At 41.3% G+C, this 17565-nt stretch overlaps 1 protein-coding gene across 1 annotated transcript in view; it reads right to left on the bottom strand.

Moving 5' to 3' along the window:
- The window catches only part of PRKAR1B (protein kinase cAMP-dependent type I regulatory subunit beta), a 171240-nt gene that overhangs the window by 53707 nt on the left and 99968 nt on the right, over positions 1 to 17565 (bottom strand). Inside the window, exons 5-7 of the mRNA XM_029053257.1 lie at positions 15846 to 15907; positions 11994 to 12040; positions 2294 to 2452 (exon numbers count right to left, since the gene is read on the bottom strand). Of these exons, the coding sequence (XP_028909090.1) occupies positions 2294 to 2452; positions 11994 to 12040; positions 15846 to 15907 (268 nt within the window). The remainder of the gene's footprint in view (positions 1 to 2293; positions 2453 to 11993; positions 12041 to 15845; positions 15908 to 17565) is intronic.

The following is a 17565-nucleotide window of genomic DNA, read 5'->3' as shown; positions in this document are numbered from 1 at the left end:
CCCGACTAAACTGTCCTTGCTTCTAGACTTGGTGGGCAGGTTACGCGCCTACCTACCGTATTTGCACTCTCCCAAGCGCTTAGTACAGTGTTCTGCACACAATAAGCAGCTCAATAAATACGACTGATTGATTAGGACACAAAGTGTCAGGAAAGGGGGGCGGACGGGGTGCAGCACATTGTGAAGGGAATGAAAAGGTTTTTAACCTACATGGCCCACATATGGCAAAGTTACCACAACATAATGCCAATGCTGTAACTAAGCACTGAAATCTCTCAGGTAGCTGTCTGGGTAGCCTCTGCAGTAACTGCTGCCTATATTAGCCATTATGTTTCATGAGTCCTGTTGGGCCTGCCACCTCACGGAGTGCCCTAGGTGCTTTTTTTGTTTCTGGTGGGGGTTTTTATAGGATTTGTTAAAGCAGAGACTATGTGCCGGGCACACTGAGGTAGATACAAGCTAATCATGTAGGACACAGTCCATGTGCCACGTGGGGCTCGCAGTCTTAATCCCCATTTTACAAATGAGGTAACGGAGGTCCAGAGAAGTTAAGTGACTTGCCCAAGTCACACAGCAGACTATTGGCAGAGCTGGGATTGGAACCCAGGGCCTTCTCATTCTCAGCTTCTTCAGTCAGAAACCATGATCACTAATGGCATAGTCCCCGAGGGCATTCACTTCCTTACTGAGCTAGGACAAGAAGTCAGGACTTCTGATTCCCAGAGCTATGCTCTTCCACTGGACCAACAGGCAGGATAATAATATCAATTCCAACTGTGGGTTGTAGCTGCCACTTGAATCACCTGGCCATGCTTCGGAGTATACTTTTTGACTAACAGTCAGGCTGAACCCTGTGTTCAAGAAGACCCTCAGTTCTAATTGTGATGTTCGGTATCACAATTCCAATGCATCTCTGGATCCCTCTCATTAGACTGTGAGCTTCTTCAGGGCAGGGATTGTGCCTTCCAATTCTACTACACTGTACTCTCCCAAGTGCTTAGTACAGGGCTCCACACATAGTAATCATTCAGTACATACAATTGATAATAATAATGTTATTTTTTAAGTGCCTACTAAGTGCCAAGCACTGTTCTATGCACTGGGGGAGATACAAAGTAATCTGGTTGTCCCACGTGGGGTCCACAGTCTTATTCCCCATTTTACAGATGAGGTAACTGAGGAACAGAGAAGTTAAGTGACTTGCCTAAAGTCACACAAATGATAAGTGGCAGAGCCAGGATTAGAACCCACGACCTGTGAATCCCAAGCCCATGCTCTTTCCACTGAGCCATGCTGCTTCTCTATATAAACAAGTCTTCTTGGCATTAAGGGTTATGCATAACTTACATCCAACTTTAGAGAAGCAGCATGGCCTAGTGGCAAGGGCACAGGCCTAGGAATCAGAGGACTTGGGTTCAAATCCCAGCTCCAACACTTACCTGCTGTTTGACCTTGGGCAGGTCACCTCGCTTCTCTGAGCCTCAGTTCCCTGTACTTTCGAAGTGCTTGGTGCAGTCCTCTGCACACAATAAGTGCTCAATAAATATGATTGAATGAACAAATACCTGTCCTCCCTCCTACTTAGACTGTGAGCCTCCTGGATGACCTATCCTGTATCTACCACAGCGCTTAGTAGAGTGCTTGGCATATAGTAAGCACTTAAATTCCAAAGTTATTATTATCATTATTACTATGTTTTGATGAGCTTTTAAATCAAACCCTTAATGCTATTTTAACATTTTGTTATATTTATCTTGGTTGCAAATGGAAGACTCGTCTCATGCTGTCAAGTCATCTCCGACCCATAGCCACTCCATGGACACATCCCTCCCAGAATGCTCTACCTCCACCTGCAATCATTCTGGTAGTGTATCCATTGATTTTCTTGTAAAAAATACGGAAGTGGTTTACCATTGCCTTCTTCCGCGCACTAAATTTGAGTCTCCACCCTCCACTGTCTCATGCCACTGCTGCCCAACACAGGAGAGTTTTGACTTGTAGCAGATTGCCTTCCACTGGCTAGCCATTGGCCAAGCTAGGAATGAAATGGGTATGTCTTTTCTTGACTCTCGCTCCCATAGTTGAGACTGGTATAGTACTGGAAACACTCCAGGACCGAACCTGACAGGGGTGGATGGCTTGTAGATACTGCAATTTTGACATTTTAAAGCACCAGATGGTCAGTTCAATAGTTTCTTGTTGCCTTTATTGTTTCATCAGTAATAATGATAATACCCAACACAGAATAGCAAAATAAGCCACACACACATATAGCACAAAGTGTATCACTCACCATTAAAATCCTCCTGTAGCTGTCCCTGTCAATTCCCCAAAGTTTGAGATCTGTCTTGGCCTTGACCGTAGCAGCCCTTGGGGTGCCATAGATCAGGGCAAGTTCCCCAAAACTGCCTCCTTCTCCAATGCTGGTGACCCATTCTCCATTCACATACACCTGAATAAAACAATAGGGAAAAATTTGGTTAGAAAAATTTCCATCTCTGTTGTCCACTCCCTTTCGGTTAACCTAATGCTCCCATTAATAATTTCATTTCCAATGCTCTAGGCTGGAAGGGGTGAAAAGAACAGTTAAATCATTTCCTCACTCAGTCCCAAAAGAGTGACAACTTGCTTTGCGGCTAGAATTTCAAGTCCTCTTGCTTCAGCACAATGATTGCATTTACTCTCTGAATTTTTCAGCTCCCGTGGTTTATTGGCTTGAAGCTTCTCTTCTTAGGGCTTCAATCCTAACAGAGCCAGTAAGCAGAACTGTCACAACTTTACCCTTCATTAGCATAGTCAAAGTCAAAAGGAGGGATATTGGCTGAAAAAATCTAATGAGGTTAGTAGGCAAACAACATAGCTGTGAACTGAAAAACAAAATGTTTTGACTTCTACAGTGATTTCTTAAAATCCTCCACTCCACTCATTGAATCCCAAACGGTTTGGCCTAATGCAGAGGTTCCCAATTTGTTTCTTCAGATGACTCCTTTAAACTCATGAGTGAACTGCCCAGAATTTCCATTTCTTTTTCACTGGCAGCTCTCCTCCCTCCTCATTTCCTACAGCCACGGCCTCGTTCCTCCTCCACCCCCGTGAACGGCTCTTTCCACTCTCATCTGCTCCACTCAGTGGAATCTTCTGGAGATGACAAAACGTGAACAAACTCAGGTGGGCCCAGAGCTGGATTTTCACTTTGGAAAACACGGGGATCGATGGTTTCTCACCTCCAAGAAGAACCTATCAGCTTTTTGGGCCTGGGGGCACAGTATGAATGGAATCACTCTGACTCTGCTACTATTGTTGAGCTGTATCTGACCAAAGATTCCTTTGGACAAGATTCTCTTTCAACCTATGTGGGTTGATGTGTTTTATTGCACAGTATTCCTACTATGCATTGACTGGGCACATTCAGAGTCAATCGAAGAATAGTACAAATTGTTTATTATGCAGCTTTTATGCAGCTTCGGTTACTATAAATTGACACAAAAAACTCTTTCTTCTACCAATGTGTCAATGAGCTTAGAGAATAGTACCCAAAAGAGCATATATTCCATCTGGAATAGAATGTATTCCAAACTATTATGGAAGCAGTTACAATTGAAATCAATGAAGAATGATCTCTGAAGCTTAACATGCAGTGCACTTTGAAAAATACTTCTGTAGTTGGTAACCGAATGGATACATGAAAAAAACCAGCTTGCTGCAAGGAATGTAGTACCTGACCGCACAAAAGAATTAGCAGAGTAAAAAGATACAGGGCAATTTATGAGCTAAACCATATCTTGAGGAGCTTGTTTCTTCGGAGGACAACTGCAGTATACTTCATAGGACTGAAAACAATTCACCTTCCTCCTGGCTTGGTTATTTATTTCCAGCTTCAACACTAATAAATTCCTGTCCATCCAGTGTGCTCATCAGGGAGCAAGAGAAGAACCCAACTAATTACACGGTCAAGACGAATGGACTGCTAACTCAGTACTTCCAAACCATTGGAAGGAAGCCAGAAGATGATGGATTCTGAGGAGACCAAGTGACATTTGAGGGTAAGCAGCAATGTAAGCAATGAAGAAACTGTCTTCATGTTCAAAAGAGTATACTCCAAAGGTTAGCTACCTGGAAACAAGGAGACTTCTGCATTTCCCAAGAACAGCAGGATGGAATGACTGGATGGGAGTTTTTATAGAAGAGGAGAATTAAATTACTGGCTTAGCCCAAAGTAAGAATGTACAGTTGCAAACCTCCCTTTCTCCCACCCAGATTTTTCACCTTTCAGGAAAAAGAAATGACCAACTGCATTTGAAAACACCTGTCATTTTATTTTAAATTTATGTCACAAAATTACCACCTCAAACCCTGAATTTTCCATTCAGAGAGCAACTACTACACCCACGCAAATCTTCTCTCCATCTCAGTACCCAAACCTCTGTGCAGTCTGGGCCCTGAACGTCTAGTTGATCACCCCACAGCAACACTGGTACAGAGTTATGTCAAGTTGGAGCAGTGCCTTAAAACTTTTCTTTTGCCCTTTTGCCCACTTCTTCCTGCATGCCTGCATCCACTCTCTTCTACCTTTTCAGGTTGCAACTTTGAGTTAGAAACCCTGAAACCCTCTCTGATTCCCTCTTAGACGAAACTTAAATAAGTAAAATCTAAACCTGATAGCACCTGAATTAGGCAAAACCTAAAGGCAGATGGCGGTGGTTCTAATCCTGGCTCTGCCACTTGTTTGCTGTGTGATCTTGGGCAAGTCACTTAACTTCTCTGTGCCTCAGTTACCTCATCTGTAAAAAGGGGACTAAGACTGGGAGAGCCATGTGGGACAGGGACTGTGTCCAACCTGATTACCTTGTATCATCATCATCATCATCATCATAATGATTATGGTATTTGTTAAGCACTTACTATGTGCCAAGCACTGTTCTAAGCGCTGGGGTAGATACAAGGTAATCAGGTTGTCCCAAGTGGGGCTCAGAGTCTTAATTCCCATTTTAGAGATGAGGTAACTGAGGCACAGAAAAGTTAAGAGACTTGTCCAAGGTCACACAGCAGACAAGTGGCAGAGCCAGGATTTGAACTCACATCCTCTGACTCTCATGTCCATGCTCTTTCCACTAAGCCTTGCTTCTTCTTTCGTATCTACCCCCAGTGCTTAGAACAGTGCTTGTCATATACCATAACAAATACCATAATAACATTGTTATGATTTTTACCCTTGCTCTTGAATTTGCACACTTATTCACCGCCCCCAGCCCAGAGAAGTAATGTACACCTATAATTTATATTAATGCCTGTATCCCCCCCCAAACTGTAAGCTCATTGCAGGCAGGGAACATGTCTACCACCTCTGTTATACTTTACTCTTCTAGTGCTCTGCACACAGTAAACACTCGGTAAATACTATTGACTGAATGAAATATGGAAATGGCCAAAATACATCACCAGTTGAATAGTTAACCACAGAATTTGCTTTTGATTGGAAAATCTAATATTACTATACAGCTTTCATTCATTCATTCAATAGTATTTATTGAGCGCTTACTATGTGCAGAGCACTGTACTAAGCGCTTGGGATGAACAAGTCGGCAACAGATAGAGACAGTCCCTGCCGTTTGATGGGCTTACAGTCTAATCGGGGGAGACGGACAGACAAGAACAATGGCACTAAACAGCGTCAAGGGGAAGAACATCTCGTAAAAACAATGGCAACTAAATAGAATCAAGGCAATTCTGAGCATAGCTTTCTGAGCATATTAGCAAAAAGGAAATATTTCTTGCTCATTGTGGGCAAGGAACATATCTACAAACTCCGTTATACTATACTCTTCCAAGCGCTCAGTACGGTGCTCTGCACACAGCACTCGGCAAATATGATTTATTGATTGATTAGGTCAGATAATACAATTCAGCTTTGAAGTTATTCCTCCGCATCCCACCTTTTACTTCTGCTGCTTCTTCTGTCCGTTGACCACAATGCTAGAAACACTGCATTTTAAGACTACTCAATCCTGAGTCAGGATACAGAATTGTTAACTCAAACAAATCCCTTATAGGAAGGCTTTCTGGGAAACAAGCACTCTCTTCCCCATGACAGTGCTTTTCTTTACCGTCCACTCCCCCTCCTCACCCCACTCTTCTCTCCAAAGGCAATCTCTTCAAGACCCTAACACAAGAACAACTTACTGTATTCAAAGAGAAAAGTCATTGTGCTGAACTCTCCAGAATGGAACCAAGTCAACAATACACTACATCACCAACGAGGAAACAAAAGTGCATTCTGTAGGACACTAAGCACTGTCACTCCATCTTGTAGCTCAAAGTTCACTTACACTAAGCTTCCTTACAAGATGGGTCATTTTTTAAAGAAGAAAGGAAAAGTGTAGGGAAGATAGATCTTTTCCAGTTTCATCCACTCTTTCTGAATCTTTCTTAGGAAAATGTCATAAATATTATGTTATTTATACCTCTGGGATTACTGAAGATTATTTCCCCAACCTAGAGTGGGTTAGCACAAGTAGTTTTGAACATTCATCAACGACAGTAGAAAAATCAAACTATTTCCACTTTTTATCTAAGACAGATGAGTGGGCAACCCTAAGCCTGAAGTCTTTTTTAAGGAACTGGGTGGCTGCAGCTGAAAGGAAAACACATCACCAGCCCCTGGGATGTCTTGAATGACTTTGATCTTCAGAAACTTGGATTCTTTCTATGTTCCCCATACAAATACTAATTGTGCAAACTAGAAAATTATCCAAGTGCCCTCACTCTCTGGACGCCTCTTTCTTTCCCTCTTTCTTGAACTGGTGAGAAAATAACTAATGATCCATCTCCTCCTTTCTTCCCAGGGTCTAATGGTGAGAAAAATCAAAGCTGTTCTCACAAAATATCCACTGGGGTAAGAACATGTTTTACTTCCAGGCGAAGGTGGCTGCAGGAGCAGTATGTAATATGAGCATTTAACAGTAATCCCATTATTTACCCTTGAAAAGTGGGACATACTATACTTCCAGCTACCAACTTGACATTGCGGCAGCTGTGCCCAATTTTTGGATTTGTTAAATTTGTGCTCAATGATTTTCTTTACATTAAGCTACGGAAATGTCCGTCCTTTATGAATTTGATTCAACTTGATGCTTCATTGCTCTTCTGATGGAAATGATCGAGTTTTGGGGTTTTTTGTTTTGTTATTAAATGGTATTTGTTAAGTGCTTACTATGTGCCAGGTACTGTACTAAGCGCTGTGGTAAATGGAGCCATTTGGATTTCCAGATATTACTACATTTTCCTTTGGTTTCTTCTCTTCAACTTTGGTTCACGCAAAACAGCAGGATCCAATATTTTGCTTCTAAATTCCTGCTCCAATACAGTGTGTGGTAGCTGAAGCGGTGGTAAGATTATGCACCCAGATCAGTGAACCGGTATTTCTTTGTGGGACTCTAATCTTAGCTATGACTTGTTTATATTATTAAGGCACTGAAACTTTCCCCCTCCCGCTACCCAGGTTTGAACGCTACTCCGATTTAGGGTTTCAGGATCAAGAGATTGAGTTCCCTCGACAGAATTCCCCTGGTTTAATGCAGCTATCCAACTTTACTACTTCTTTTTAAAACTTACTGAAAAATAAAATAGTGTCAACTTCAGAAAATATTAGCATTAGAAAATCCAACAGAGGACCTAGCTGCCACAAAGAGAGGCTACAAAACTCACAAGATGGAAACGGAAACAAATTAGGAGCCCTATGACATAGCTTCCCGCGTCACGAGATCTAAAAGTGATTGGAAGTAAGTAGAATTTACAGGATGCATCATTGATTCTGGTGAAAGTCGGTGTCAGGGCTTTTCAACGGATCTGTAGTATCTGTACCAGCACAGCAGGGATGGTGCTGTAGTTTGTTTTATAAATAACAAATGCCTGCAAACAATTAAAGAAAGAATTAGGTCTCTAAAATGGGTAACCCAACTGGAAAAGGAGTCCATAAAAATTGGTGGTTGAAATCTCCTTTTAAGCAGAAATGTTAGGTTCCATGAATAAAATAAATAAAGATATTTTTATATTAGAAAAATGGATTATAATTCTTGGCAACACATCCACTTCAGCAGGCATTTCAACTGTAATTTAAACTTAACATGGGTATTTTTTGGCATTTATTCACCTGGCTTCTAAACAGTGGTGTCTCTGGACATCTTTCACCCAGTTGGAGAAAAGTTTTCCGCATAAACACAACTTCCAAGCAACATGTCCTTGAAGTGGGGAGGGAGCAGGGAGTCTGTTGGGGTTCTCCTTACATATCTATTAAGGGGGAGAGACTTAATTTCTCCTAAGCCCAGAAGGAGTTGGGGAGGGGAGAATGTAAGTATTTCACTGAACGCAATTAAGCAGAAGTTAATGTTCTTCTCTCCACCTCTCCCCTCTCAATAAAAACTGCTATCATTGCAGTCATAGACTGCCAGTCCTCTGAAACCTCACACGTTGCATATGAAAGCTGCTAGTCTGGTGATCCTTGGCTTTCTGTTCCCATCAAGCTAGGTCATGTGCCTCTGTGTTATTTTATTTCATTGCCCACACACCAAAAAAAGTAAGTTTATAGAAAGAAACAAACAAAAAGGACTGTGAAGGCCCAGGGAGAAGAAATGTTAGATTGTCCATGGGCAGCAATAACAGTAATTATTATAATATATATCCCAATAACTCAAGTGTGCTTGTCCATGATCTCATTTATTTCATTCCAGATGCCATGCTTAGAATCTAAAGAATCTTTTGATTCCTTAAATGTGGCAGGTACCCACACGCCTACTTTACTGCTTATTCATCTACCTATACCTCCATATTTATTCTGAAAATTAAGTCCTTCCCACATCAGTAAGCAGAGTTTTCTAAATACGCTTCCTTCAGAGAGGCACACCCTCAGTTCTACCCTGTACCCTGTAGGTCTCATTGCTGGAATTGTAAGGAACCTGACAGGGGCCAGAAAATCAGATGCTTTCATTCTGTAACTCTGGTATTGCATCAGAAAAGATGGACTGATTGAGACAGGAAGTTTACCTTCTTCAACTCTCCCACTATTTTTAGATGGGCACAAAAGCAACTTTAAAGTAGGGCTAAAGGGAAGATGACTGCATCTGCCAAGACAATATATTTGGAGAAACTCAGTTACTGGACAGTGAATTAATTTTTTTCCTTCATGAACCTACCTCCACAAGTCCCCATTTTTGGAGACTAGCCAGGGAGCAGTTACATATCTATGTATGAAAAGAGAACTCGACAATAGGTGGTTGGCTGAGGGAAGGAACTGCAGAATCATTTTCTCAACTTAGGCATCTTTCACTAACCTCAGCATCTAAAGGGGGTGAGGAGAGAGGGAGAGAGAGGGGGAGAGGGAGAGAGAGAGAGAAAGAAAACTTGTGCAGCTTCAGGTTGCCTGTGTGTCAATGTCAGAAATGGCCACATCAAACACTAGGTACTGAAACAGCTCTAGATGTTGCCAACAGGCCAAAATGAGGGAACACCAAGACTTTCTTGAAGCTACATACAAGCTTCTCACGTAGCAGGTTTTAGTGCAACATCAACTCAAATGGAAGTTCCGCTCTCTTGGATAACCATGTCTCGCTGCCTTAAAGAAGTGTGGCAGAATGACAATCACCCCCAAATGTAACAATTTAGAGTGGCCCACTCTTCATGGCCTAGTGGCAAGAGCATGGACTTGGGAGTCAGAGGACATGGGTTCTAATCCCTGCTCCTCCACTTGTCTCCTGTGTGACTTTGATCTAGTCACTTATCTTCTCTGTGCTTCAGTTACCTCATCTGTAAAATGGGGATTAAGACTGTGAGCCCAACTTGGGACAACCTGATTACCTTGTATATACACCAGCGCTTAAAACAGTGCTTGGCACATAGTAAGCGCTTAAAAAATATCGTAATTATTATTATATTATTATTATGCCTATATATACTGTGAGGTATAGACGTTGAACCCTAAACAAAAGCCTTGCATGACGGGGGTTTCATTATTTTAGAATGAAAAAGGAATAGAACAATTAATAATATATTAGAGAGCTGTTCTAGAGGTTTTAAAGACAGAAGAGAAGAAACTGTAGGGGCAGCCATCAATCAAACAATTAATTGTAATAAATTGATTGATAAAAAGAATGAACTGTAATGGAACTGGTCAACCATGCTGACCTAAAGCTACCATACTTAATGGAACCATTTATTGAATCTTTTTAAGGAACTAAATAATGGAGCCTCTTGATTAAAATCTGGAGACTTTCTGAAGAGAGAGGTAATGGAAGCCTGGGTGAGCATTAGGCAATACCAGATCAAATGACATGCTGTTGGCCTGCTTTTGAGAAATCAAGGCTGTGAATTTATGAATCCCCTAAATTCAGAGTAGAATATGGGCAGTCAACAAAGCAAGATGGAAGACAAACACATATTTGATTGTTTATCCCTACTCATGTTTACATTTGTTTGTTATGAGGATCTTTTAAAAATAAATCTTATACCATCAGAAGAGGGATATGTGGTCTAATGGTGTGAGCAAAGGACAAGAAGCCAAAATGTCTTGACTTCTCATCCTAGCCCTGTCCCTGGCTTCCTCTACTGTTTTGGGCAACTCGATGCCCAGCTCTGCCTCAGTGTTCTTCATCTGCAAAAACAAGAATTATTCTGCTAAACGATGAGCTCCAGAGGTTTGAGGTTAGGCACAATTATAATTGGCTGACACTTTCTGAAGGCAAAAGATCCGTTTTAAAAATCCTTTCTTTTTCTAATGCAAAGTGTTTTCTCTTGAGTGGATTCAATAGGCACAATTTGCCAGCTTGATAGGAACAGTGACTCATAAGGATTTCCTGTGTAACTTGCTGCCAGAGACAGAGTGTGAGGTTTTTCAGTTCCCAGAAATACTACAATTAGATGGTCGACTTGACACGAACTGGTAAAATAAATAACTTTCACTAAAATAGCTATGACTGGTGCCTGAGATTCAGAAAACCGAAAAATCTGCCTGTTTTTTAAAAAAATCCCAAAACAATGAATCTGAGGACTGCATTGCAGTGTAATTTGTAAGCAAAGGCTGTCTAGCCCTGCAACTAGATATGCCAGCATTTTCAAAAGCAGGATGGCAGTCCAGGATCCAGGCAAAACTTAAAAGGAGTCAGATCCGTGTCATAATTTATTGTGAAACTGTGAAGAAACAGTCAGAGTAGGTATTGAAACTACTTGCAATGTGTTAAACTTTGCCAGTAAGTCTGTCAGGTGAACATTTACTGGGAAGATTGTTTTAGTGTTTTAAAATTAAGTATGATCTACCTGTATAATTTATTGCTTGCTTGGTTTTTGACTCAGAACCAAATTAATTTTGTAACCACAGTTTGAAAAAAAAACACAAAGTAAAGCTGTACAAAGAGAAACCATTTTAATGATAGCTCTCACAAGTTCTTCAGGATTCCATTTTATTCCAGAAGGGGTTGGCAAAAGGGGACAAGGAAGAGGGTGAACTGTTGAACAAAACTGATGATATTACACTTAGAAATAAAGGAACTGACCTTGTCAATCTCCTGTCTAAGCTCTAATAAAGTGAGATTACAAAGACAATTTAGATCAATCAGGTGACAGCAAAAGAGTTAAGACGGAAGCAACAGAATAACAGTTGACATAGGAAGCAGCCTGGCCTAGTAGATATAGAGCACGTGCCTGGAAGTCAGAAGGACTGGGTTCTAATGCCAGCTCTGTCACTTGTCTGCTATGTGACCTTGGAAAAATCATTTCATTTCTCTGGGCTTCAGTCACCTCATCTATAAAATGGGGATAAAGACAGTGAGCCCCACGTGGGACATGAACTGTGACTAATCTAATTAGCTTGTATCTACCCCAGAACTCGGTACAGTGTCTGGCACATAGTAAGCACTAAACAAATACCATAAAAAGGTCAAATTTCCTGGTTTTCAAAAATATACTTGAGTAGTATAATTTCTTAAAGTGACTTAAAAGGTACTTACGTCAACTTCTCCTTGATCAATTACGTAGAAATTATCTCCTTCATCCCCTAGAACCAAACACAAAATATATGCTAGCGCAAAGTTTACCCAGAAACTAAAAGTCGAGAAGATGCCATCAAGTCAAAATTAGCAAGTGCTTTCTGAGTGCTGAATGTGGGGTTCCATACCCTACCTTATCACATGATTCCTTCAAAGGTGTTTCCTATAAATGCTTCTGTCTCCATCAGTATTTGATTCACTGGGGGACAAGTGAAAAAAATATCCAACTGGACTGTACTAATTTGAAATCATAAGGGGTGATCCCCTAAAATTTCCCCTGTTCCACTACAGCCCCTTCCTCCTTTTGCCCTCTCTTCAACTCTTACCTTATCTCAAGAGGCGATCTCCCACCTCATCTCAAAATCCAGCCCGTCACATCTCATCAAAACACTTGGCCCCTCCAGTACCTCCTCCCTGACTGTCATCTTCAATCAATCAATTCATCTAGCAATTGTATTTATTGAGCACTTCTTCTGTGCAGAGCATTGTACAAAGCTCTTGGGAGGGTATAACAAAGTTGGTAGACTTGTTCCCTCCCATAGTGAGCTTACAGTCTAGATGGGAGCTAATGGCTTCTTCCCCACTGATTTCAAACATGTTCATGTATCACCTATCCTAAAAAAAACCCCTCCCATGATCTCGTGGCTCCCTCCACTTATTGCCCCATCTCTCTTCTACCTTTCATCTCCAAATTCCTAGAACGAATTGTCTACTCCCACTGCCTCAACTTCCTCTCCTCCAATTCTCTCCTTGACCCACTCCAATCTGGTTTCCATCCCCTTCACCATATGGAAACTGCCCTCTAAAATGTTACCAATGTCCTGTTTCTCGCCAAAGCCAATGGCCTCTTCTTCATCCTAATCCTACTTGAGCTCTCAGCTGCCTTCAACATTGTGGACCACCCCTTTCTCCTGGGAATGCTAACCAACATTGGCTTCACTGACTGTGCCCTCCTGGTTCTCCTCCTATCTCTCTAGCTGCTCCTTCTCAGTCTCTTTCACAGATTCCACCTCCTCCTTTGTCTTCCTCCCTCTAACAGTAAGAATGCCTCAAGGCTCAGTTCTGGGTCCCCTTTTATTCTCCACTACAACCACTCCCTTGGAGATCTCATTCACTCCCATGGCCTCAACTACTATGTCTTCATGGGTGATTCCCAAATCTGACCTCTGTTCCACTCTGCTGACTAGCATTTTCTCCTGCCTTCAGGACATCTCTATATAGATGTCCCAGCGACACCTCAAACTAAATATCTCCAAAACAGAACCTTGTTCTCTCCTGTCTTTCCCATCACTGTAGACAACACTGCTATCTTCCCTATCCTACAAGCCTGTAACCTTGCAATTATCCTCAACTCATCTCACTCAACCCACATGTTCAATCTGTTACCAAATGCTGTCAGTTCAACCTTCACAATATTGCTAAAATCCACCCTATCCTCTCCATCTAAATTACTACTTTGCTGATCTAAACACTTACCTTATTTTGCCTTGACTACTGCATCAGCCTCTTTGCTAATCTCCCTACCCTCTGTTTCTCCCCACTCCAGTCCATATTTGCTCTGCTGCCAGGATCATTTTTCTAAAAGAGGTTCAGTCCCCATTTCCCCAATCCTCAAGAACCTCTAGTGATTGCCTATCCACCCCCACATCAAACAGAAACTCCTTACCATTGGCTTTAAAGGAATCATCTGGTCCCCTCCTATCATACATCACTGATTTTCTACTACAACCCAGAATGCTCACTTCACTCCTCTAATGCCAACCTACTCACTGTACCTTGAACTCATCTATCTCACCATCAGCCCCTCACCCATATCCTGCCTCTGTCCTGGAACTCCCTCCCCATTCACTCTCCCCATCTTATAAGCTTTATTAAAAATCACATCTCCTGCAAGAGATCTTCCTCGATTTAGCCCTCCCTTTCTCTTGACTCCTTCTCCCTTCGGCGTCACCTATGCACTTGGATCTTTATCCTTTAAGCATTTGATAGTCACCCCATCCTAAGCCCCATAGCACTTATTTACATATCCATAATGTATTTATTTTAATTTCTGTTTCCTCCCCTAGATCGTGAGCTCCTTGTGGTCAGGGAACATGTCTACCAACTTTATGGTGTTGAACTTTCCCTAAACGCTTAGTACAATGCTCTGTACAAAGTAAGCACTCAATACATACCATTGACTGATTGATTTGTTATAAATTGAATTTTTAGCCTCAATACTTATATGGAAAAGACATTTCACCTTTCACTTTACCTATAACTATCAATCTCTCTTATCCACCCAAAACCTCCCCTCATGCTCCCTTTCTCTTTCCCCACCACCACCACCTCAAATGATCCACCTCTCTTCTCCCCTCCTTTCTTTCTCTGGGTCCTTACTGACTTTTTATTGGTCCCCATCTGCCCCTATGACAAATCACTACCCAGAGATCATCCATCAGCACTCCATCATTCCCAGAGAGGAGAAAACTAGGAGGTTGATGAAAACATTGATTTAGGGTTCGAATGAGCCTAGCAAAAGAGGTGGCCATTTTTTTTGAAGGTGCCACTTGCCTAACAATCTTTACCTTTCCACTCCATGACCTCACCCACACTAAACATCCCCTTCATCCACCACACCCTTCCTCCACCCTTGGCACAGCCAGGGGAGGTAAGGTCCCAGCTCTGGTTTCTGACATTTCTGGGACAATGCTTTTCAGATGACCCACCTCCAAGCGACTGCCAGAGAACTTTCTTGGTTACAGCAAGTCTAACCTTGGTTAAGGTAACATCTCCTCCAAGAGGCCTTCCCTGTTTGTCCCACCCTCAGCCCCACAGCACCTATGTACATACGTATAAATTATAAATTGTGTATTTATGCTAAGGTCCGTCTCCCCCTCTAGACTGTAAGCTTGTTGTGAGTAGGGAACATGTCTGCTAACTCTGTAGAACTGTACTCTCCCAAGTGCTTAATACAGTACTCTGCACATTCTACGTGCTCAATAAATATCATTGATTGATTGACGATGTCAATAGTATTAGTGATCACCCACTGTGCACTGAACAGTCACCGTATTGGGTGCTTTTACCATTTGGAGTTTTCTCTCCTTATTTCCAACTCTCTATCCCTAGTACTGCTTTCACTCTGTCTCCCAATCTCTCCCAATCCTTTCACCTCTACTCTGCACATGGCACAGTGGACAGAACACAGGCCTGGGAGTCAGAAGGTCATGGGTTCTAACCCCGGCTCTGCCATATGTTGCCTTTGTGACCTTGGGCGAGTCACTTCACTTCTCTGGGTCTCAGTTACTCATCTGTAGAGTGAGGATTGAAGCTGTAAGCCCCACGTGGGACAGGGACTGTGTCCAATCCAGTTTACTTGTATCCACCCCAGCGATGGGACAGTGGCTGACACATAGTAAGCCCTTAACAGATACCACAATTATTTTTATTATTAACCTAACCCAAACCAGGCATCTTGCTTGGAAGAGCCTCTGGACTAACAGAGGAGAGATGAATAAGTGTGGGTGGGGCAATATACACCTCCCTAGTTGGGCCTCTTTGTACACATTCTATACTTTATATTCCCATCTGGCCTACTAAGCCCCAAACAAACCATATTGAGCAACTCACTCTTTTTAAAGAATCAATTAAGTGATCTGTGCATATTCAGGAAGGACCTCCTTTTGTGAATGAAAGTTTTAGAATGGGGGCACATTTGTTTTGATCCAAGGCACAATAATACATTCCATGAACACGGATGGTTTAATTCATATTCATAAGCAATATGCAGATAGTTGCAGTTGAGCAGGAAAGGAAATAAATGAAAATTACCTTGTTGTATGACTGTTTCTCCAGCAATATGGGTAACAGGAAACATGGCATCAAAAATGTCACTGCGAAAAAAAGTATGTGTAAATTGCAGGGTTGGCTGATTATCGTTAACATTTCACCTGTTTACATTTTCAGCAAAAGGAAAATGTAAGCATAATGGTGAATGAACTACGGTCTCTCTTCATCGTTATCAGCTTTCACTGGAGAAAGAACAAGTTAGTCAAAACATCCCAAAGAACCTCCACAGGGAAGAAAAAAATCAGCAAATATAACGCTAATAAATTTTAAATGTTGGAGCTAAGGTTAAATTTTTTAAATGCTAAGATGCCTGACATGCTGACTCAACAAAATGACACTACTATGGCTAGCACGCAAAGACCCACATTAAATGGAAACATTTTGCAAATTAGGCAGCTTGTGCATTTTTATTTTCTAAATTTATATGTGAATACGACCATACAAGCAGGATGCAAGCTGGAATGTGAAGGCTTTAATTCATCCAACAATGAGCTGGCAAAGGGCAGACTGAAATTTTCACAGTGTGGAAACATTTGTTCAGCTATGGAAGTACATAAATGAATACGCACCTCTTAAGCAGTTCTCAACTTAGCATGTTTATAAACAGACAATGGGGTTCAAATTCCTCTCCATTAAGTAAAGGAAAATGATAAAAATCCTTAAAAGGATAAGCACACCTAACACTTGGCATACATAAGGGAGCAGGAGCCAGGCCAACAAGCTTATGGTGATTGTTAAAACTCTCAGATGGGAAATACACGTTGTAAAATTCTATGGTTAACTTATTTCCTGCCCCAACTGCTTAAAAAAAATAATCCATTATTGGAAACATTTACTCAGAGGCTAAAGTTGAGAATCCCAAAGGAACAAGCTACTGTACAATAGATCCAAGGTAAGAAATGTACTTTCTAAGTGCTTAGTACAGTGCTCTGCATACAGTAAGCACTCAATAAATACAACTGAATGAATAACAACTATTGCAATGAGACTGGGGCCATCCTTTCCCTAACGACGATTCTCAAAACAGAATTAAGTTCCTGAAAGCAACAATAAAAGTGAAAAATCAATTTGTTCAGTTTTTTTTTTTTTTCTGGACTGGACAGGAAGGAAAGTCATCATTAAAACCTTTGCTTTTTGTTCTTCTTTTCCCTATTTAATTTCATTTGGGATTTTAATACTTTCAAAAATCTCAAATTAAAGGACATGTCAAAACATGAACCACTAAAATGCACATATCTTATTTTAAACAGGGTCGCATCCTCTTCTTCTCTGCTCCCACCTACAATAAATGCTTAACCACATATTACAACCTAGAGCTCAGTGAACTATCTTTCTCAGATTGCATTTTAAAAATACCATGAAAATGGAGAAGAGGCAAGTAGCCGAATAATTTAGACTAGAAACCCTGCTACTGAAGAAAAAGGACAATTTTTTTGGCTAGTAGGAATCAGACTGGCCAAGTACATCCATTGAATGATCCAGATTGTAACTCAACTCTCTATTGTATTTTGGCTATAAAGACACTTAGATAGAGAAAGCAAACAAAGGTCTTCAATTCTTCTACAAATGGTTTTGGGACTGGAAGTACCCTTATGAAAGTGCCACTTGAAAAAAAAAAGATCTATTAGATTTACTTCCTTTAAGTCTAAACTTGCATGCAGGTATATGCCCTCATGTCACTGATATGGTGAAGAAATAAGTC

Source organism: Ornithorhynchus anatinus, chromosome 2 (assembly GCF_004115215.2).
Source record: "Ornithorhynchus anatinus isolate Pmale09 chromosome 2, mOrnAna1.pri.v4, whole genome shotgun sequence".
NCBI lineage: Eukaryota > Metazoa > Chordata > Mammalia > Monotremata > Ornithorhynchidae > Ornithorhynchus > Ornithorhynchus anatinus.
This window is presented reverse-complemented; position numbering and strand designations above follow the sequence as displayed.